We start from the raw sequence: 23,551 nt of genomic DNA on the forward strand, positions 1-23,551 counted from the left end.
CACTTTAGGCAACATGATGTATAGGCCTAGCCTTTATCATACTATAGGTCAAGTAGTATAATAACCAGGGGATATGAGCATTTGATCATTAACTGTAAAAGCCAACCTCTCACATTGGAACACTTATTGAAATTCCTACATTATTGTTAAAAAAAAGCCCCCCCCCCAAAAAAAAAAATAAAAAAATAAAGTCGCCACAGCATGCACGACTATTTTCTACATGTGGTTTTGTTAAATCAATATAGGTAAATATAAATATTCCACATTTGAAAATGTATCATAGTGTACATCAGATTGTATCTAAAATGTCCCATATTAGGATCCACATTGAGCGCCTCACACGACATGGCACTGAAGCCAAGTTTTTCCAAAAGGCAACAGCGCACACTAGCGGATGCGCGATTGAAGAAGGGTGAGTCTAAGTTTTGAACCATCGAATATTTATTTTATTATGTTTTTATGCAAATGTATGATTAACATTTACCAATAAGTTATTTGAAGAGTGATTCTAAATCTTTATTATCGATAATTATTTAATTTATCATCAACAAATCTGGCTATTATAAAACACAAATCTTTGTCTTATGTGTTTGATTTATTTCCGAATACAATTCTTTATTTTATTATAATTATTTTTATTCGTCTATTATAATAATTATTATTATTATGTTATTACAAGCTTATCACCACCAGTCTACAACAATGTGATTTCTAGATAATAGGCCTATAGAACATTTTTTTTTTTTTACGAGATTCACCAAATGTAACCTAAAATTAACTTTTGTAGACTAACCCGGTAAATTGAGACAGCTCAAGGTAGCCTGCAATTTAGTTTAATGGACGCTGATTTGATGAGTCATTGCAACCCACACACCTTTCCAAACTAAATTAGGCCTACGTGTATCAGTCCAAACGTGTGAAGTTGACACTTTTGAACAGCTTAATTTAATCAGTGGTGTATTTAAGGCAACAATTGCTTATTGCACTGTTTGTTTAGCTGATAATCAACGGGGTAAAGTCGCAGGAGATAGATAATTGGGGGGTCAGAGTGGAATGCGGCGGCCGGGATCCGATTCTCTTGACTGGAATCAACACACCGCGGACTGTGACTGTGACAACCTTACCAGTCAGGCTACACCGCTAGAACACCCGCCGTCGAGTTGATGTTTATTGGCGAAGATTAAGAGCATTAGACAGGCTACATTCAAATGAAAGATGAATGAACGGTTAAGGAGGAATAACAAAAGATCGAGATACACATGTTAATGTTATGAAGAAACGGATGCCTGCATAAAGTGCTAACGTGACACTAAAATAAGTCCCTTGTTTCTTCATTTTATGGGCCTAACGTTACTTGTAAAGTGATCAAATAAAAGGTGCAGCCTATATAGACGCTTAGCCATTTTACCTTCCCTGAATACACCGTAGGAAGAGTGTCCTGAAATAGTGTCATGAGTCCAGATAATATCCTGCCTTCGGGAGAAGAGAGGAAGCGGTGAGTTCCTCTGTCTTAAAAATACCCCCTTACCTTGCTAAAATAAGCCGTGAACGATCGGTAATGACTGCTCTGCTCTTTTCAGTCAGCAAGTCTAGAAAGGGATCGGGAAATACACACAACCTCTCTTCAACACATTGGCTAAGCCTCTGAATACTGCCTTACACTTTTATAGCACATTCAGCTTCAAGGAAAAACTAATCATTTGTAAGAGGAATTTGAGAGTTTTGTGAAGCATATAATCATTGAATATGTCCATTGTGAAATAGGCCTCAGGTGAAAGGCCTTAATATATAGGCCTAATAATAATTATACATTTATGCCTCCTTACAATATCAAAACGTTTTAAATTAAACACCAGACAGCCCAATAAAGTATTTCAATAATTATATTATGATTATTATCATGTACAGTTTAGCTAGAATAAGTCTCTAATCAGGAACGTATAGGCCTTTGAAAAAGTTCAAACTTTCCATCTGTAATTAGTCTTGAATTGCAGTACTAGGCTACGAAAAGTCTGTAAAAACAATAGGCCTAAAGCATTGCGTTGTTAAAAGAGCACTAAACATTAATAGAAATTAGTGTGTGAAATTGTAAACTCTCTTTCTCTTATATAAAAACTATATATAGTGGATTAAATTGAATTTCAGATGAGGCTATCACTGAGAGTGTCTAAATTGCTGGAAAACGTTTTGGGCAAAAATAGTTGGGCAGAAAATAGACAAGCAATTAAAAAGTGTTTGTGTTGCTTTTATCTTTACATAGCCTACGTATTAAACAAATGAAACAAACAAAAAACAAATAGACTTGATGTGGCTATACTTTCCATATTTTCTCATTTGAAAGGCCCTCTAACCACAGGGGCGGTTCTGGAGGGGGGCCAGGGGGGGCCAGTGCCCCTGTGACAACAATTTTGGACCCCTTTGTTGCCCCCTAAATGTGGAGTATGAAATCATTTTTACAATCGTTCTTTTTTTACATCCGTTATTAGACAGTGGCAACGCGGAACACTAATTATTATGAACATGGTCTTTTGCCTGCTAATGCCTGCAATGCAGTGAAGAAAACAATATGACAACAATAACGTCTAATGTAACTGGCCCCTCTAACAGTACACCTGGCCCCAGCTTGCCCCCCCCCCCCCCCCAGTTGAAATGGTCTAGAACCGCCACTGTCTAACCAGCGGGACTGAGTTCCCATGGGCCGTACCTTTGTTTATTCAGTTGCTCCTTAGTGTTACCAACTTAAAACTGAGAACATATCAGGTCCATGGGGGTCCTGAGCCTTTATCGTGATCAAACGGAGTCCTGCTGAACTCCCTATGCACCATGTCGCTGAAAGTACACTTGCCAGTGAAAAGTGACCTATAGCCTTACTCGATTTTCCACAGTTTTCCCGGACCTAATGCTTCGTTTCAGAGCTGATGGGCTCTTTCAATTGGGTTACAACGGTGTCATATTGGTCTTGGCACTTAGTTTCTGTGTGCGTGTGCGAGAGAGAACATCACTGTCACTTTTTACCATGGATGGCTATATAGTCGAGGTTCGAGTGAGGGTATAAAGGTGGTTACTCACGCATGGACGGTCGCTCTCACGTCCAAGGTTTGTCATGTCAAATATGTCAGTTGAATCTTGGGGCACGAGGTCCTATGATGCACCTGGAAGTTCAGTGACTCGGAGACTCGCGTCAGGTCCCGTCTTCCAAAGTCGCTGAGTAATTACAAGCACATTGTTGATTTGACATTGATAAATAGGGCCCACAGAGAACGTAGAGGTCCCTGACAGATAATTTATTTTGCTATTATATTGTGTAATAACTTGCTGACATCTTCAAGATGTTGCCAATCCTTTCATTACTCTATGCATTTTGACAGGACAGCCTTGCCATTAAAAGGGACTAGATAAAATTATCCAAGCCATGCGCAAATTACGCATGCATTCAAATGTGTGAGGAACAATTCTTACCTTGGGACCGCAGAAGAATTGAGACGTCGCTGAGACATTCAATTAAATCAGCCAATCATGAACCTCAATTTACATCACTACAGAGACCAACTAATTGTCCAAATACAAATGTATTAAAAAAACAGTACAAATTGCAAATCTCCTCCAAAATATCTAAGCCATTCATTCTAATTAACAATATGTTACTATTTGACAAGTAAATTTAACTCTAGAAGGGGTTACAAACTGTAATCCAGCTCAAAGGTAAACTCCCCTGGAATGTGCGTGGAGAGATCCAGTAAGGAAATCCTAATCCATGAGCAAAAAGTGATACTGTATCTTCTGCACCTACATCTTTTGACCAATCAGATATTTTGCCAATAATTGGGGATGCCTATGTAAATGCAGCAAAAACCACAATCTGAGACAGTTGTACGCATTCAATGGTTTTATTGGTGTATTGTTCAGTTCCCATTAACACATCAGGAAATTACCACAAGACAAGTTTCACTTACTCAAGAAGCCCCTTAAACCTACCAGAGATCAGCCAGTCAGACATACTGACACACACACACACACACACACACGCACACACACACGTCCAAACATGCATACACCTGGTCAGATCTCAACATGTAGCTAGTCAATCTTACCTGGACTTGGACATCCTTTACGAACCAATAGTTATTTTAAGGGGACCCTTTAAGGGCGAGGTTAATATACTACACCAAAACTAAGGAACAGAGGTGCACTGCTTCCACCGTCTACTTGACTTGAGAGCACAATTCACTCGGCGATTGAACAGTAAGAGTTCAGTAAAATGATGCAAGATTATAAATCCCTGTCGCTTTTGTCTTTCGTTGTTGTGTGGATTCATTTATATCTTACAGGACACCAAATCACAGCGATTCTAATATTACATAATTCAGAAAATGTCTGCCCCCCCCTCCACTCCCCTTCCACCTCCTGACCATGGATGAGACGCATCGTTTCCTGTTCCAATCCTGCAACGCGCCCCGGAGCCGCTCTATGGGCAGTTTGGGAATTGGCTTGGGTTCACCTGTGCAGCAGAGCGTCTTTGTTCACATGCTTGGTTTTTCTATTTGCCGCTAAACTATCGAGGAGCAAAACATTGTAGAAACTTGGTAAAAATGTGAGGATCAATCATCAGAGCAGATGTGAGGTGTAGGGAGGTGGAAGACAATCCTGTCAGCTAAAGTGGAGGTGACTGTGTGCTTTACTGCATATGTTACCCCTGCCTTGTCAGCTTTCTACGTTAGACACACACGGCACAGGAAAACCCAGGCCAACTTCCAAACCACCCACAAAGTTTTAATGAGCCTTAACTGGACACACACAAGTTATGAGTTTCTGTCCTAGCTTGCTTACTGTTCAAAGTAAGACCTAAGTAAGGGCAGAACCAAGTAGTGACAGCTTTCTACACGACAGTTCAGATCCTTAAAATTGGAAATAAACCCCCCCCAAAAGAACAATAGTCACTGGGGGGGTGGGGGGTGAGAGGCCGAGGAGAGGGAGGGGGGGTCAGACAGGTGTTTGACGGTGTGCGGGCATCCCTCCCTCCAAGGCTTGGTTGGGAAAGGTCTGTAAAGCAGGTAGGTGCGTGACAGGAGAGGAGCCATGCCTCTTCCAGCGCTGTGGGCTGCCCTTCGTTCAGCTTTCCACACTTAAAAACACACAGCGAGCGTTCCAGAGAGGAGGAGAAGGAGAGCACTGGGGGGGGTGGTGATGGAGGAGTGCAAGAGAGGAGGGATGAGAGGCTCATTCGGTGGCCTTGAGGGAGAAGGAGAGCTTGGGCCGGGACTTTCCCTTGCCCAGGATCATTTTCTGCTCCTCCTTCTGCTGCCGCTGGCGATCCTGATCCAGCTTCATCCTCTCCTCATGAATCTTTCTCTGCTCCTCTACGATACGCAACTGCTCCTCAGCCTGGTGGGGGGAGACACACACAGAACGGGTCAGTTCAGGATAGAGAGATCCTGCAGTGCCAAAATGCCACAAACTGTTTGCTGTTACTTTTGATAAACTGTTTGATATTAGCTTTGAGATATTAATATAATGTTTGTTTTGCTTTCTGTCTTGTTTACTACAATCTTGGCGTGTCCATGTCGTGTCCAAATCAAATAAATAAATCTTACAAACGAGTTAAGTGCCAGACAGAATATAAACAGGCAAGGGAAAAACAATTATTGTTAACGGCTACTGATAACCATCAATATAAAACCTATGCCAGCATGCAATACTATGTTGTACTTGAGTTGTGTTTCTCATAGTTTCCCTGGAAATCTGTCAATAACCACAATTTCATAACAAAAATGCCAATACCACTTTCGCATGAAATCTACGATGACCACGTATTTCAATATCAACACGACCACATTTCATTATGGAATTGCCCCGTTTGCATTTTGGGGTTTGGGAAAGTAGCTAAATATCTTTTTCTCTTTGTACAGAACAGAGAGGAGAAGCGAGTAGAAGAGGGCGTACCAGCTTGGCCTGAGCGTCGGCAATCTTGCGGTTATTCTCCTCCAAGATTTTCTCCAGTTCCTCCCGTTTGGATGTTTCTTCCTCCTAAAGGGGTGACACGATGCCATGTTAGCGCGCACACAGGCTACAGCCGCACAACATCCCTGCACAGACACACACTCCCACATCATTGACCGCTCAACATACACACACATTGGCACACTCACTTGTCTTCATCCTACCACAAAAGGAGTCTGCTCAGGCTCTCCCTCGCACATCATAACCACTCTTTCCCATTCTTTCTCGCAATCAACCGGAATGCTTTTAGAACACAGGAGAACAAAATTTGTCAAAAGGGAAAAATAACCCCCCTTTTTTCTCTCTCCCGCTATTCGTGACAATACCCTCCCACATAGGAATCACTCAATCACACCTTTAGCCTTCACTTGATCATTAAGACATTAAAAGGGAAACCCACTCGGCACACTCATAATAGACAGAAACAGGTATAAAAAGACAAAACATTCTAAAAAATCTATTTGCCTCTTTCTTATCATCATCATCATCAATAATAAAGAGAAAAAGGATACAAAAAAGGAGTGAATAGTTTTGGCTCACCAATGTACGTATACCTACGCATTTTCCTTGCCTGTGTATCTACACAACTGGTGAAAGCATTCGTCATTAAACGGTTGAATATTTACTGTCTCGTCCAGACTGTGTCCCCTGCAGAGAGACAGAAGCGCTCCTGGGGAGGGGGGGGGGGGCTGCCATACGCGCCCGGCCCGCCTGTGGCCTTCCTCTTTAAAACTGATCTCTGTACTGCTAGCCTGCCGCCTGCAGCCCAGCTCGCAGTGACTCTTTAAAGCCGCTCTCAGCTCACATCGAGACAACATAATGCAGCAGCAGAGTACAGTGGTGTACAGTACAGTGGAGCAGTACTGTGCAGAGGAGTAGGGCTGAACACAGTACAGTACGTGAGTGAGCTGGGAGCTGTCTGCAGGCCAGTTCAGGTCAAAAGGTGTTAAAGAAGGTGGTGTTAACACAAGTTGTGTCCAAAATCATGAACAAAAATAAAAAAAAACACCCCTAAGGAGAAGCAAGTCATGAGGACGTCACAAAGAGTACATTTGTTGTTTTTCTTTAAAAACAAGTTAGTTTCAACACAAAAAAGGAATATTAAATAAAGAAAGAGGGTTAACAGACAGGGATAGACCAGAGATTGTTGACCTTGCAAACAGGAAACTGGAAATGGAGGTCCGTCATTGTTATGTATTCCAGAGCGGATGCCTTCTAATGGGAGCTTTTCAAAACAAGGATTATTAAGAGCGGGGAGGATAATATCAACTTTATAGGACACAATAAACTAAACTGTGTATGTAATTGTAGCCTATTAAAACAAAATTCACTCAAAACAGAAAGCGGCCTTCCTAGTGTCAAAGTAACTATTACCCTCCCTCCCCAAAAAGTACGTCTAGGATGTGTGTGTGTGTGTGTGTGGGGGGGGGGATCTGAATAGGAGAGATGGGGGAGGGAGAGCTCAGCGAGGCGCACTGGGGCCACATTTCTCACCCGATTAGTACCGAGCCACTGGCCGATTCCTGTTTGAGTCAGGGTCGCTGGGCATTGGCTGCTCCTCTCATTCACATAACATTATGACTGTACAAACCATGGCCCTCATTAATGAAGCCTGGAGAGAGAAGAAGGCCCCGCGTCTAGTCTACTCAGCAAAGTGAAGGGCCTCAAGACGACTACCGTCCACACTAGCTGCTAGAACAAGAAATAGAAAAAAGCTAAATTGGGCTAAAGGGGACTGATTTGTCACTAATAAGCCAAAGCTTCTCATCCCTATTTGTTTGTGGTTGGGCAAACCTGTGCTTGCTGCATACCTGGGGCAATAAAAATGTGCACTGAATATTGGACACAAACAGAGAAAGTGACTGATAATGGAATGTCAATTTGAAGAGAGCTCTTTATTAGAGATGTAAAAAGGAGACATTTACAATAATGAAAATAAAAGTTATGAATAATTCTGAATAGGAATGTATGAATGGGGAAGGAGGGAGATTTATGAGATTGAATAAAGGGATGAAGTCTGTAAATTCTCATGTCTGCCATGGCAAAAGTTTCACCTGAATCCCCCAGTGTCTTACTTTGACTGTCAACTGCCAAATATCGTCAATTTCTCTTTCAATCTACTACCTAAGTAGAAACCTGAGCTCTTGCCCTTTTAATCGCTCAATCTACAACTTCTGAAGCTCACAGAACTCTATCCCACCTATCCTGTACTGAGCATCAGCCATGACAGCAATGCGCTACCCTCTCACCTCCCATGTAGAAGTGAAACTTGTGCCATGGCCATGTCGGGGGAAGGGGGGAACCCACTTTCCAGAGTAGTGGGGAGGGGGGGAGACGACTGCGTTCCCAACGACCGAGCGTTACCTCTCTGGCCTTCTGGGCCTGCAGCTCAGCATGCCTCTGTCTCTCCAGCTCCTCCAACAGCTGGCGCTCCATGATGCGCTTGGCCTCCTCCACACGCCGCAGCACCTCCCGCTCTATCTCGTCCCTACGTTTCTCCAGCTCCTCCTCCACCCGCTTGGCCACCAGCTCCTCCACGCGACGCGCCGTCTCCTCCTCGATCAGCTTCTCCTCTATCTCCACCTGACGGCTGCACGGCATGGGTGGGGAGAGAAAGAGGGGAGGGTTGCTGACATGGTAGCAAAAGTGACATGACACGATCAATGCATATTCAGTTACCGTTGAATCAATGTACCCTAAAAGCCAGATTTCTACAGAAACAACCTCTGGGAATTGTGCATTTGTAAGCTTATCAGGGTTATAAAACTACTTATGTAAAAAAAAATATATATATATATATATAAAAGGTTTAACTTAGTGTTTCATTGATTTGCAGCACATGGCACGATGGAATATGTACTAAACGTGTGTGGACAACAGGTGATACGGGGGAGTCCTGATGCGACTAGACACGATGACCCCCCCACACCATCCTCCTTTCATGGAAGGAACTGAGCCTGTCCAGAGCAGCGGAAGACTGGGGGGTAAAGCTAGGTGTGGGTCAGTCCAAAAGGCATGCTCAAGGGAAGTTGGTTTGTGCACATGAACACAAGGCACGCATTTAAACCATTTCAGCTGCCCTATCAAAAGGACGTGAGTGTTGTCACATTGCTTCAGGCACGACTGAAAACACTGTCCCTCTCGCCGATTTAATTTGGTTTAGTCAAACATAACCAGGAAACCTAAAACCCGGGTCCTTGCTTATCAGGTAGCCCTGTGGTTAGCCAGTAAAAGGCCACACAGCAGACTAGATGACTATTGTGTTGTAAGTATCAGGTGTCAATCAGCCACTGGCCAAAAGGTGCACAACAGCTGCTTCCCCCAGTCTTTATTTCTCTGTCAGACCAATATCAACTGCCTACAAACAGACAAGATGTGGGCATTATGTGAGGTGCTCGCTATAGCAGAAAATATGTACACACACTGACAGTCAATCTTAGTGTTGCAGGGGCCAGATGAAAGTCCTGTGGTTGGACTTCAGTGGTTCAGAGCCAGAGGGGCATACCTGACATTATTCATTTGACAGGTGAGCAACTTACTGTAGTTGACGCCCCTCCCTCCCCTGTTTCATTTAACCAGTGATTAGGCCTAAATTATAATTATGACATTAAAATGTATTAACTCAATTTGGAAATAAATGTCACATAAGACACAGCTTGGAGGCAGGATTAATATTGTTGACAACCTTTTTGAGGACACGTAAGCTAGCCAGAGAAATCTCTGTGTCACATCATCCATAGATCGTTGATATCGTCACTAAATCGTTGAATTGTGATGCATGAAACATGACATACAAGGTGGCCACTCAGATTGCCACTTACGCACAAATATACAAATGTATAGTTACTAGATGCATGATAAAAGGATTTGAAATGTATACATCCCATTATTAGACTAAAGAAACAAGTGAATTGCAGCCAAGTGCCTTAATTAGTTAGCTGGTTGGCTAATGGTGCAGGTACTAGTAGGCTTACATAGCTGATTTGGGCCTCCTCTCCCAAGACACGTAGCTAACGTTAGCTAGCCAGTTTACTAGCTTGCTAACTAACGCCTATGCCTGAGTGAATGGACGGATCTATTAGCATTGTAGCTAACTAGCGAATGTAGCAAGCTAGTTAGCATGTCATTCATATTGGATAGAATATTCAGTTACGACTCACATCTTCCTCTGTCTTTCCATCTCAACCTTCTTCTCCTCCTCCTCCTTTCTCTGTTTTTCGTCCAAGGCGCTTCTCTTGCTCAACGTCCTGCCGAATATGTCGATTCTCTCCGGCGGTGTGACCGCTCTCTCCCTTTCCCTGCGGGTCGAGACTGTGGCTGACCGGGAACGAGAACGCGACTCTCTGCGCCTGTTCCTCTTCGCTTCACGGGACTTGGATCGCTTCTTGGACCTCTCCTTGTCCCTTGAACGCGACCGGCTCCGTTTTTTGCTGTGCTTGCTGCTTTTGGAGTGTTTGGAACGGGACGAACTGCGACTCCTCGAGCGACCCATGGCTAACGTTACCTCCTCAAGTCGAACGTTCCCAGTTAGCTAGTTCTGTCGTTGGAAATAACAGTAAATAGCACGGTGATACTCTTACACCTCACTACCTGCAATATTTGCTCAAACTGTATTGCTAAAACATTCGTATGTTTCATTCGAACGTGGTTATTATTCTGCCCTGATAACCTGCGGCGCTAAAGCAAGATGGCGACTAGCTCCTTTTTCCCACAATGCAATGCATTCGGCCTTTTCCGACTATCTTCGGAATCTGCCCCTCCTGTGCTGAGTTGAACTCGGCTGTGCTATATGCAGCATGATGGAAATTAAATGTAGTTAAAAAATAATCAACCAAATCAAACTCGTTTGATAACATCAAGGATGTGAATTGACAGGAGTGTGGTCAGACCAATCATGTATATAAACCCTGGATTGATGATCCTATGTATTGGCCATTGAAAAGCTTTTCTTTTTTACAGTCTATGCTTTGAAGACACCAGTCGGCCATATTGGCACTCCCCAGTAGGCTCATTCTTCCATAAGAATGAACGACATTCTATAGCTTTTCAATAGAAGGGTTGGTTGTTTAGCAACAAAACCGATGCAAATCTATGGGGCAAAATAAACTGGGTTGGCTTAGATTTTTGACAACATATTTTGTCTCCAATGTTTATTGAAAACATAAATGTGCACAATGAGCACTTGTTGTCTCAAATATCATTACATTTGTTGGTTAGCTAGCTAGCGAATTTGAGCCATATTAGCATAGACATGACATCAGTCAAAACACCTCAAACCAAGACATATCAAAAATAAGATAAATATAGCTGAAACGAGCCGAGTGGCACAGCGGTCTAAAGCACTGCATCTCAGTGCTCGAGGCGTCACTACAGTACCTGGTTCGATTCCAGGCTGTATCGCAACCGGCAGTGATTAGGAGTCCCATAGGGCGGCGCACAATTGGCCCAGGGTAGGCCGTCATTGTAAATAAGAATTTGTTCTTAACTGACTTGCCTAGTTAAATAAAAGGTTAAATACACATTTTATAAAAAATAAATAAAACAACTATGATTCCCCACATGGCAGCTTCTTGTCATTGCCGCTTGCTATCTGACCATCCCGAATCACAACAACACATGAACTCCTGCCCCACTGAAGCGTGCGCATCGTTTTCGTGATCTTGTCAGTTAACCAGTCTATTACGGGTTTTTTTTGTAGTGGGGACAGTAACATTAGTAATATACATTTTTTAAATAATTGTTTTCATTTGTATGTTTAGCTCACATAATATAATTTAAATGTATGTATTTAGGTGTCTGTAATATAATACATGTGGCAAAAACGAATGTAGACATTAATAAATGGTTTTCTATAGCTTCCAAAATATTTGTTACGCTGGTGGGGGAATGCCAAGATGGAGGCACAGTGGCTTAAACACGGTGTATTAGCCAATCTAGTGTATATACAAATCTTTGGGTCAGACCTAACCAAGTCATCATCACACTGAATTTGCCAGTGGACGCCTGACCGAGGTCACCTAATCTGACATTCCCCTAAATCAAATTAGAAATGTTCCACTTGATCTGTAACAAGGGCTGCGTTCAATACAAAAAAAAACCATAATGTAACATTAAATTAAACTGAAGCGGTGCTGTTCTGAACGACCAGTTGAAAAACGGGGAGAGGTTGGGTTTTGGGTTCAAAATGCAGCGGGGCGCATTAAATACGTCACTCATTGCTTCATGCCGCACCTGTCACATCCACCAAACGGAGCAAACGTACCTAAAAGGGCGCGTTCCTCTGCCCAGGCGTTGCTGACACATGCCAAATCTTACAATGCCTAGATAGGTATTTTAAGTATCAGTTAAACACATCATATGTTATAGCAATCTGTCAGTGGATGACGTGGCACGCAACCATTGATTGATGCATGCAACATCTGAGCAGTGGAACACGACCAAAGTCTGTTCGAAAAGGTTGAAGAACGCTTTGAGGAAACATGTCGTCGTTCAGTACAAGCCATTACAAAACGTAGCAAACGTTTAACCGAACTGAATGCACAGACAACATGGCAGATTCAAACAGGAAGGATGACGGTAAGACATTTCATAGGCTCCCTTTTTCAGGTTCATATACAGTCAATTAACTCTGTAGACCAGACCCAGCTGCTATCACATTGGTGCCTTATGGGAGAGCCACCCCTTAAAGCTGCACTTGATAAAATTCTAATACTTCGCCTAATTTCAGTTTACGTGACAAAATAACTAAGCAAGTATGATGTAGAAAATCATTGTACCATCTAAACCGCTGTGAAATAGATTTTCCATAATCAAAAATATTGTATTTTCAGCTGTTTGAAGCTGGTGTACAAAACCGAAATTAAAAGACCAAAAAACGAAACGTAAGAACAGAAAGCATAGTGATAGCGCACATAGAACAGATCTACCGCTTCTTCGACTTGCTTTCAATGAGAGTGACAGATCTATAACACACATTTCTATGTGAATGTGGTCGGGTCGCCCAAAAAGTTACATATTTCAGCTGTTAAAAAAAAATCTATGCTACACAGCCTTTATGGGATGTCTTCATTTTTTCACCATCTTTGATGTTGGTGCAAGCAGAATGTTTTGGGGGCAAGGTGGTGGAATCGCGTTATCTGAGGGCAGCCCTGGTTGTGGCTATAGATATGTTCAAGTGGCGATGGGGCCAATTTTAGCATTTTAACTAACATCAACCCAGTAAGAAAAATTATGTTGAAAAGATGTGCATTTCAGGTGCTGAAAGGTTAGAAGACGTATTTTCCGGACTTCGAAAATAAGTAATTTACAGATGTTGAAAATATGTGTTTTTCAGTCATTGATTCTATGGACAAATTCCAACTGCGCATACATTCTCAATGAAGTAAACATATCACAATAATAGAGGAAAGAGGAGCCAACTGAAGACTGCAACAGAATATTTTTTATTGCTCCCATCTGTCACATTCAATTATGTTAGCTTTTTCAAAAGCTTTAAAACTTCCACGTAGTCCAACATCACACTACAGTACGGCTGTTTATGACAGTAGAGCACAGTTGAGTACAGTACAGTATGGTATAGTAGAGTTTAATTCAGTAGAGTACAGTAGAATGCATTAGAGTAAGGTAGGGTACAATACAGTACACTAGACTGTTCTTTTCTTTACTGTACTCTTCTGTGCCACTCCTGCGTTGTCTTGGCTGTGTGATTAGGTTCGTTGTCCTGTTGGAAGGTGAATCTTCACCCCAGTCTGAGGATCTGAGCGCTCTGGAGAAGGTTTTCATTTAGGATCTCTCTGTACTTTACTCCGTTCATCTTTCCCTCGATCCTGACTAGTCTCCCAGTCCCTTCCGCTGAAAAACATCCCCACAGTATGATGCTGCCCCCACCATGCTTCACCGTAGGGATGGTGCCAGGTTTCCTCCAGAAGTGACGATTGGCATTCAGGCCAAAGAGTTCAATCTTGGTTTCATCAGACCAAAGAATCTTGTTTCTCATGGTCTGAGAGTCCTTTAGGTGCCTTTTGGCAAACTCCAAGTAGGCTGTCATGTGCCTTTTACTGAGGAGTGGCTTCTGTCTGGCCACTCTACCATAAAGGCCTGATTGGTGGAGTGCTGCAGAGATGGTTGTCCTTCTGGAAGGTTCTCCAATCTCAACAGAGTAACTCTGGAGCTCTGTCAGAGCGAGCATCGGGTTCTAGGTCACCTCCCTGACCAAGGCCCTTCTCACCCGATTGCTCAGTTTGGCCAGGTGGCCAACTCAAGGAAGAGTCTTGGGGGTTCCAAACTTCTTCCATTTAAGAATGATGGAGGCCACTGTGTTCTTGGGGATCTTCAATGCTGCAGAAATATTTTGGTACCCTTCTCCCAGATCTGTTCCTCAACACAATCCTGTCTCGGAGCTCTACGGATAATTCCTTCAACCTCATGGCTTGGTTTTTGCTCTGACATGCACTGTCAACTGTTGGACCTTATATAGACAGGTGTGTGCCTTTCCAAATCACGTCCAATCAATTGAATTTACCACAGGTGGACTCCAATCAAGTTGTAGAAACATCACAAGGATGATCAGTGGAAACAGGATGCACCTGAGCTCAATTTCGAGTCTCATAGCAAAGGGTCTGAATACTTATGTAAATAAGGTATTTCTGTTTTTATTTGTTTATAAATTTGCAAACATTTCTAAAAGCATGTTTCGCTTTGTCATTATGGGTATTGTGTGTAGATGTATTTAACCCATTTTAGAATAAGGCTGTAACATAACAAAATGTGGAAAAAAATAAAGGGGTCTGAATACTTTCTGAATGCACTGTAGATTTCTATGATTGGTCTGGACCAAATCTGAACCAAACAGACATCTATGTTTGCTTCAGATTTGGTCCGGACAGGACCAAGAATCAACATCCTTGGACGTTAAAATCAAGGTTGGTCCGGACTGCACACAAAAAAAGACCAAGAAAAGACGGACGTTCCAGACAGGACCAAAATAAATCCTAATTCTCCTGACCTGCTACGTTAATTATTCTAACCGGCTGCATAAGTTCTCCTAACCTGCTACCTAAAGTCACTTCTATCCAGCTGTATTCCATCTAGTCATAACCGTGAGTAGATGTAGCCTATTTTGAAATCCTTGAAATAACATGAATATAAAATCAGGTGTTACAGAATAGCAAGCCTACCATCGGTGATGGGAGGTAGCAGGCCTAAGATACGTACTTCATCAGAATTTCTGCATTATGCATCTAGTTCCAAGGATTTTGGTATGCTTTGCCGATTCCTCTCTGATAGGCATTCCCACACATACTGTACAACTAAACCAGGCAAATTCCATATCTGCACCATAAAGCCACTGCTGATATTTATTATTCCATTCAAATCGAGGACTGATTTAGACCTGGGACACCAGCCTTCCTCCCCTCAACCTCCTCTGGACACCAGGTGGGTGCAATTAATTGTAGAACAGAAAACCAGCAGTGACAGAACCTCCAGGCTTGGATTTGAATACCTGTCCCCAGCCATAAACGACATACAATGAGAATATGTGTTTAGTGAATTGTTGCACATCATATGGGTAGTTATTTCGAACAGGTGGACAGAGCAAAAAGTAACTATGCCACAGCACTTCTACATTTACTAGTTTAATTACGTTACAAAAATATGTTGTGTCTTAGTTTTCAAAATAGCTAACTGATCTAAATTTACCTATAGCAGTTTATAGTTTTACCATTTTTAGAGCACTCTTTGTCTACATGTGTCTCTGTATTTATCTGTGTTAATCTCTGAATGATTTTTTCAGCTGAGATACGTCCCAGTAAACATGTCCACATGCTGGATAAAATGTTGGCCCCATGTAGTCTGCCCACATTCGCTCCACATTGGTCCAGTGTGACCTAGCGTGGGCAGCCCATATCTGTTGAGGGCAGCCCTCACTTTGCCTGAAATAAGCCCATCTTTTCACAGCAAACATTCCCACATGGGCACCATGTGGGCCTAATGTGAGTAAAAACATTGGACCCATGTAGGCTGCCCACATTTGCCGATGCACCTTTGCTCATCGGCTCTACATTGGCCCGAAGGCAGGGGACCCCAACGGCAGCCCTCACTTTGCCTGAAATAAGCCCATCCTTTTTAGTGACAGTTCGTTCACGAACGAACAGATCTTTTCGAGCTCTTTTTGGTGAACGTTGGGAACTGAATCGCATCGATGGCTCCCTGATTTGCATACTGCTACGACGGCTTTTTTTTTCTTCAAACAACGATTATCTGCATATAGATGGGTTGATTGTTTAGCAACAAAACCGACGCGTGTGCAACTATGGGGCAAAACAGACGGGGTTGGCTTAAATTGTTGACAACATGTAAATTATATTTAATCTCCAATGTTTATTGAAACATAAATACATTTGCACAATGAGCACTTGTCTCTCAGATCCATTGTTACAGTTGTTGGTTAGCTAGATAGTGGATTTTTGCCATATTACCATTGACATGAAGTCAGTGAAAACCAACTCAAACATTGTTGGTAGCTATCTGGCTATCCAGAACTCACAGACTTCTGCCCCATTGAAGCGTCCACATTGTTTTCCTGACATTGTCAGCTAACTCATCCATAAGTTAGAAAACCATTCTCCGAAGATGGTGAATCATCACTGCAGAAACAATAAATAGTGGGGGGAACACGTCACTCTGGTGCACGCTCATTTTTGCAGTGCGTAAATTTGGATGGGTAAAAATTTATTTTGAACGTGCATATGAAGATCTGACGTAATGGTAGCCTACTGTTTTGGCTTTACAGTACTAGAGATTTGCAATTTTCATGGTTCTAGGTCGATTTTCAAGCATTTTGAATGAAGAGCCGTTTGGGAGCCGAATGATCCGGCTCAACGAAAAGACACAGAATGCTGATAACTGACTGTTTTGAATGGGCTGGATATTACATTGTATCAGAAAGACAACAGTGGTCCACCACCCAAAGGACATCCAGTCCACTACACACAACTGTGGGAAGCATTGGAGTCAACATGGGCCAGCATCCCTGTGGAAAGCTTTCAAAACCTTGTAGAGCCCATGCAGCAGGATTCGAGGTTGTTCTGAGGGGGGGTGCAACTCAATTTTCGGAAGGTGTTCTTAATATTTTGTACAGTCAGTGTGTGTGTGTGTGTGTGTGTGTGTGTGTGTGTGTGTGTGTGTGTGTGTGTGTATGTATATATATATATGACAGCAACAAGCAACTTTGATACATACGGGAAACTGTTGAGCGTGAAAAACCCAGCAGCGTTGCAGTTCTTGACACAAACCGGTGCGCCTGGCACCTACCCCGTTCAAAGGCACTTAAATATTTTGTCTTGCCCATTTTCCCTCTGAGTGGCACACATACACAATCCATGTCTCGATTCTCTCAAGGCTTGACAATCTTTCTGTAACCTGTCTCATCCCCTTCATTTACACTGACTGAAGTAAATTTAAGGATTCGCCCCTTTTTTTCCAATTTTCGCCTAAAATTACATACCCAATTCTAACTGCCTGTAGCTCAGGACCTGAAGTAAGGATATGCATATTCCTGGTACCATTTGAAAGGAAACACTTTGAAGTTTGTGGAAATGTGAAAGGGCTAGGGGGCAGTATTGACACGGCTGGATAAAAAACGTACCCGATTTAATCTGGTTACTACTCCTGCCCAGTAACTAGAATATGCATATAATTATTGGCTTTGGATAGAAAACACTCCAAAGTTTCTAAAACTGTTTGAATGGTGTCTGTGAGTATAACAGAACTCAAATGGCAGGTCAAAACCTGAGAAGATTCTGTACAGGAAGTACCCTGTCTGACCATTTCTTGGCCTTCTTTGTCATCTCTATCCAAAACAAAGGATCTCTGCTGTTACGTGACACTTCCTACGGCTCCAATGGGCTCTCAGAAGGCGGCAAAAAGCTGAATCGTGGCTTTGCAGGCTCTGGTTGAAACAAAGTAGCGCGTTTGGGTAGTGGCTGGTTACAGTACTGTGAGACTCAGGCGCGTGCCCGCGTCGACCGAATGCTTTGTTTTCTTTCCTCTGTTTACCTAAACGCAGATTCCCGGTCGGAATATTATCGCTTTTTTACGAGAAAAATGACATAAAAATGGATTTTAAACAGCGGTTGACATGCTTCGAAGTACGGTAATGGAATATTTCGAATTTTTTTGTCACGAATTGCGCCATGCTCGTGACCCTTATTTACACTTCGGATAGTGTCTTGGAACGCACGAACAAAACGCCGCTATTTGGATATAACGATGGATTATTTTGGACCAAACCAACATTTGTTATTGAAGTAGCAGTCCTGGGAGTGCATTCTGACGAAGACAACAAAGGTAATCAAACTTTTGTAATAGTAAATCGGAGTTTGGTCAGGGCTAAACTTGGTCGGTGTCTAAATGGCTAGCCGTGATGGCTGGGCTATCTACTGAGAATATTGCAAAATGTGCTTTCACTGAAAAGCTGTTTTAAAATCGGACACCTCGATTGCACAAAGGAGTTCTGTATCTATAATTCTTAAAATAATTGTTATGTTTTTTTGTGAACGTTTATCGTGAGTAATTTAGTAAATTCACCGGAGGTTTTGCTAGTTCTGAACGTCACATGCTAATGTAAAAAGCTGTTTTTTGATATAAATATGAACTTGATTGAACAAAACATGCATGTATTGTATAACATAATGTCCTAGGGTTGTCATCTGATGAAGATCATCAAAGGTTAGTGCTGCATTTAGCTGTCTTCTGGGTTTATGTGACATTATATGCTAGCTTGAAAAATGGGTGTCTGATTATTTCTGGCTGGGTACTCTGCTGACATAATCTAATGTTTTGCTTTCGTTGTAAAGCCTTTTTGAAATCGGACAGTGTGGTTAGATTAACGAGAGTCTTGTCTTTAAAATGCTGTAAAATTGTCATATGTTTGAGAAATTGAAGTAATAGCATTTCTAAGGTATTTGAAAATCACGCCACTGGATTACACTGGCTGTTGCGTAGGTGGGACGAATCCGTCCCGCCTAGCCCAGAGAGGTTAATGTAGGAGAATATAACACATTAGATCTGGTAAAAGATAATACAAAGAAAAAAACAACTGTTTTTGTATTTTCTTTGTACCATAATCTTTGAAATGCAAGAGAAAGGCCATAATCTATTATTCCAGCCCATGCACAATTTAGATTTTGGCCATTAGATGGAAGCAGTGTATGTGCAAAGTTTTAGACTGATCCAATGAACCATTGCATTTCTGTTCAAAATGTTGTATCAAGACTGCCCAAATGTGCTTAATTGGTTTATTAATAACTTTTCAAGTTCATAACTGTGCACTCTCCTCAAAAAATAGCATGCTATTCTTTCACTGTAATAGCTACTGTAAATTGGACAGTGCAGTTAGATTAACAAGAATTTACGCTTACTGCGAATATCAGATATGTCTATGTCCCGGGAAATTTTCTTGTAACTTACAACCTCATGCTAATCGTATTAGCGCACATTACTTCGACCATCCCGCGGGTGGGACACCAATCTGTAGAGATCCTTAAGATTAACATCAACAAGGGATCATAGACTAACCAGGTGAATCCAGGTGAAAGCTATGTCATAGAAAGAGCAGGTATTCATAATGTTCTGTATAATCAGTATATACAGTACAGTACCAGTCAAAAGTTTGGTCACACCTACTCATTCAAGGGTTTTTCGTTATTTTTACCTTTTTCTACATTGTAAAATAATATTGAAGACATCAAAATTATGGAACAACACATATGGAATCATGTAGTAACAAATATAAGACTGAAACAAATCAAAATTTGTTTTATATTTTGAGATTCTTCAAAGTAGCCACCCTTTGCCTTGATGACAGCTTTGCACACTCTTGGCATTCTCTCAACCAGCTTCATGAGGTAGTCACCTGGAATGCATTTCAATTAACAGGTGTGCCTTGTTAAAAGTTCATTTGTGGAATTTCTTTCCCTCTTAATGCGTTTGAGACAATCAGTTGTGCTGTGATAAGGTAGGGTGGAATACAGAATATAGCCCTGTTTGGTAAAAGACCAGGTCCATATTATGGCATGAACAGCTCAAATAAGCAAAGAGAAATGACAGTCCATCATTCATTTAAGACATGAAGGTCAGTCAATACGGAACATTTCAAGAACTTTGAAAGTTTCTTCAAGTGCAGTCGCAAAAACCATCAAGCGCTATGATGAACCTGGCTCTCATGAGGACCGCCACAGGAAAGGAAGACCCAGAGGGACCTCTGTTGCAGAGGATAAGTTCATTAGAGTTACCAGCCTCAGATTGAAGCCCAAAATAAATGCTTCACAGAGTTCAAGTAACAGACACATCTCAACATCAACTGTTCAGAGGAGACTGCATTAATTCATGGTCGAATTGATACAAAGAAACCACTACTAAAGGACACCAATATGGCCAAGAAACACGAGCAATGGACATTAGACCAGCGGAAATCTGTCCTTTGGTCTGATGAGTCCAAATTTGAAATTATTGGTTACAACCACCGTGTCTTTGTGAGACGCCGAGTAGGTGAACAGATGATCTCTGCATGTATGGTTCCATGGAGGAGTGATGGTGCTTTGCTGGTGACACTGTGATAGCCACACTTAACCAGCATGGCTACCACAGCATTCTGCAGCAATACACCATCCCATCTGGTTTGCTCTTAGTGGGACTATCATTTCTTTTTCAACAGGACAATGACCCAAATAACACCTCCAGGCTGTGTAAGGGCTATTTGACCAAGGAGAGTGATGGAGTGCTGTATCAGATGACTTGGCCTCACAATTTCTATTTATTTTACCTTTATTTAACTAGGCAGGTCAGTTTTCAATGACAGCCTAGGAACAGTGGGTTAACTGCCTTGTTCAGGGGCAGAACAACAGTTTTGTACCTTGTCAGCTCAGGGATTTGAACTTGCAACCTTTCAATTGCTAGTCTAATGCGCTAGGCTACCCTGCCACCACAGTCACCCAACATCAACCCAATTGAGATGGTTTGGGATGAGTTGGACCGCAGAGTGAAGGAAAAGCAGCCAACAAGAGCTCATCATATGTGGGAACTCCTTCAAGACTGTTGGAAAATTATGCCTCATGAAGCTTGTTGAGAGTGCCAAGAGTGTGCAAAGCTGTCATCAAGGTAAAGGGTGGCTCCTTTGAAGAATCTCAAATATGACATATATTTTGATTTGTTTAAGACACTTTTTTGGTTACCATATGTGTTATTCCACATTTTCATGTCTCCACTATTATTCAACAATGTAAAAACAGTAAAAATAAAGAAAAACCCTTGAATGAGCAAGTGCGTACAAACTTTTGACTGGTACATATATCTTAACACCAGAGAAAATTAAAGTTTACAACATATATCCTGTGCACTTATATAAGTCTTCTTACAGACTTCATCATTGGCAGTGTATAAGTAATTTTACTTTAATGTCATACACCACAACAGATAAACTGGAACGACACTCTCACTCATGGTTGCACAAAAATAACTTGTGACCTTCTGTCTGAAATAAAGATTATTCCGAGATAATTGGCTTTAAAGTACCGAAACCTCATTGGTTTGAATGGTATCAGCGATTTTGATCTAGCATTCTTTTTTAACTTAACAACATGAATTGGGCAATTTAAATCCATGGCCCCAAATATTCAAATGAGCCCCGCCTCTACATTATGAAGCAGCTGGGATTGGTATGGGCTGGCATGTTGGGCTGGTGTCCAATAGTCTGTGTTGGTCTGGTGTAGGCTAGCCCATGTTGGGCTGATGTGGGCTTGTTGTGGGCTAGCCCGTATCTGGCTTGTGTAGGCTTGGTGTGGGCTTGCTTGGAGTGGGCTTGCCCATGTCGGGCTGCTGTGGGCTTGCTTGGTGTGGGCTTCCTTGGCGTGGACTTGCTTGGCGTGGACTAGACCTTTCCAACCTTGCCCACCAAATACCCACATTGGGCGAATGGGGTCATGTTTGCTGGGGTTATCAGGTAGAGTTTTTCTTATCTTAGGTCATTCTACAGGGACAGATAGGGACATAGGCCGGTCTATAGCAGAATGAATGGGGCAAAATGACTTGACAATGATACAATCACAACTGTGAGATTACCATCCTACTCAGGCAAAATGAGGCCATTGTGATAACTCCTGAATCTTTGGAGTGCTGCTCTAAAAATAAACTGCCATTACTATATTTAACACTCATAACTCAGTGGTCCAGTGAGTCAATGGAAAGGTCAGTACCTGTGCTAAGAATGAAAGTGCTCTAAAGAGAGAGATTTTACTTGTCAGTTTGTCTGCTATTTTGAATCCAAACATTGAGTCATGTCTTTCGAAACATAATTTTGATGATGACATCCATAATTCTGTTTAGTAGCCTAAATGCATTGATGCAGTTTCCCTTCATGTTTCCTATGATATGACAGTCACATTTGTACTTCCTGTACCAGGTAAAAAGAGACCTATCCTCATCCTTAGCGTGTTACTGCATTCTGCGGGGAGGTTGTAGATGTACTATTGCTCTCTCTCTCTCTCTCTCTCTCTCTCTCTCTCTCTCTCTCTCTCTCTCTCTCTCTCTCTCTCTCTCTCTCTCTCACTATCTCTCTCTCTCTCTCTCTCTCTCTCTCACACACACACACACACACACACCCTCCTGCTCCCTCCTTAGCTAGCGAATCAATTTCCTCCGACTTTGGTGTTTTTTTTAATGATTCATGATTTCAGCTCCTTGAGATGAGTTGAATCAGCTTTAGAGAGCCAGGACATCTTATTTTCGCTTGTTACAGTTTGACATCATGGAGAGATGCTTAAAACTCTTTTGATGAATAATAGAAAGTGTTACATAAAAGTCCCAAAAAACATTACTTATATGATCTCATGGGGGGAAAGAAATCGGAGAAATGGTAGCGCTGAAATTAGAGTTTGGAGAGTTTATGGTTTCATAGAGGCTGGGTGAGAAGTGGTGGAAGAAGTGAGGTGGGCAATAACATGAGACGTGAATAGCAATTATCACATTGTCTCATACCTTCCAATGATAACTTCACTGTTTTAATATCTCTCAGAGATAGATAGAAAGACAGACAGGCTACCACGCGCATCACTCAAGTTAATCAAAAGTGTAGTCCTTTTTCATGTGTGTGATCAAAGTTGGCCCCTCTCTTTTCACCGGTCACTTTTCAGATCCCCTGCCCCTGCCTTAGGTGCTCTTCAGGGGCAGAAACGCTTAACAAACACAGGATCCCTTTTAAAAGGGCCAGCACATTGTCATATTGTCATGTTGATGTCTCAAGGCTCCTGGCATAAAGCCCCATTGAAGGGGAGAAAGACCTGAAAGCAAGCTTTTCCCTGTGAATGAGGGTGTTTCTTTCCCCTGGGATGAATGTATGAGGGTAAGGAGGGGAGGGTAAGGGAATAGAGATAGGGGTTGGGGGTGAGGGGTGAGGGGTGAGGGAAGGGGGGTGGCAGAAGTTTAGGGGGTCAGTGGAGTGGTCAGTCCCAGTCAGTGAGTCCCTGAGGTGTCCCTGGGGTTGGGCTCTGTGAGGGCC

At 42.2% G+C, this 23,551-nt stretch overlaps 1 protein-coding gene across 2 annotated transcripts; it reads right to left on the bottom strand.

The window, feature by feature from the left end:
• Positions 1 to 3,868: 3,868 nt before the first annotated feature.
• On the bottom strand, positions 3,869 to 10,721 carry arglu1a (arginine and glutamate rich 1a). Of its 2 annotated transcripts, none has more exons than XM_014163981.3 (4): positions 10,158 to 10,721; positions 8,362 to 8,626; positions 5,941 to 6,024; positions 3,869 to 5,382 (listed from the first exon to the last, which is right to left on the bottom strand). In XM_014163981.3, the coding sequence occupies exons 1-4, from the start codon at positions 10,487 to 10,489 to the stop codon at positions 5,218 to 5,220; spliced, it is 846 nt and encodes a 281-aa protein (XP_014019456.1). In that variant the 5' UTR covers positions 10,490 to 10,721; the 3' UTR covers positions 3,869 to 5,217. The 2 variants fall into 2 exon arrangements, with proteins under 2 accessions (XP_014019456.1, XP_014019457.1); XM_014163982.3 differs by having other exon boundaries at positions 8,362 to 8,587; positions 10,158 to 10,720.
• Between the last annotated feature and the right edge of the window lie 12,830 nt (positions 10,722 to 23,551).

Source organism: Salmo salar, chromosome 21, assembly GCF_965601325.2.
Source record: "Salmo salar chromosome 21, fSalSal1, whole genome shotgun sequence".
In the NCBI taxonomy this organism is placed as follows: Eukaryota; Metazoa; Chordata; class Actinopteri; order Salmoniformes; family Salmonidae; genus Salmo; species Salmo salar.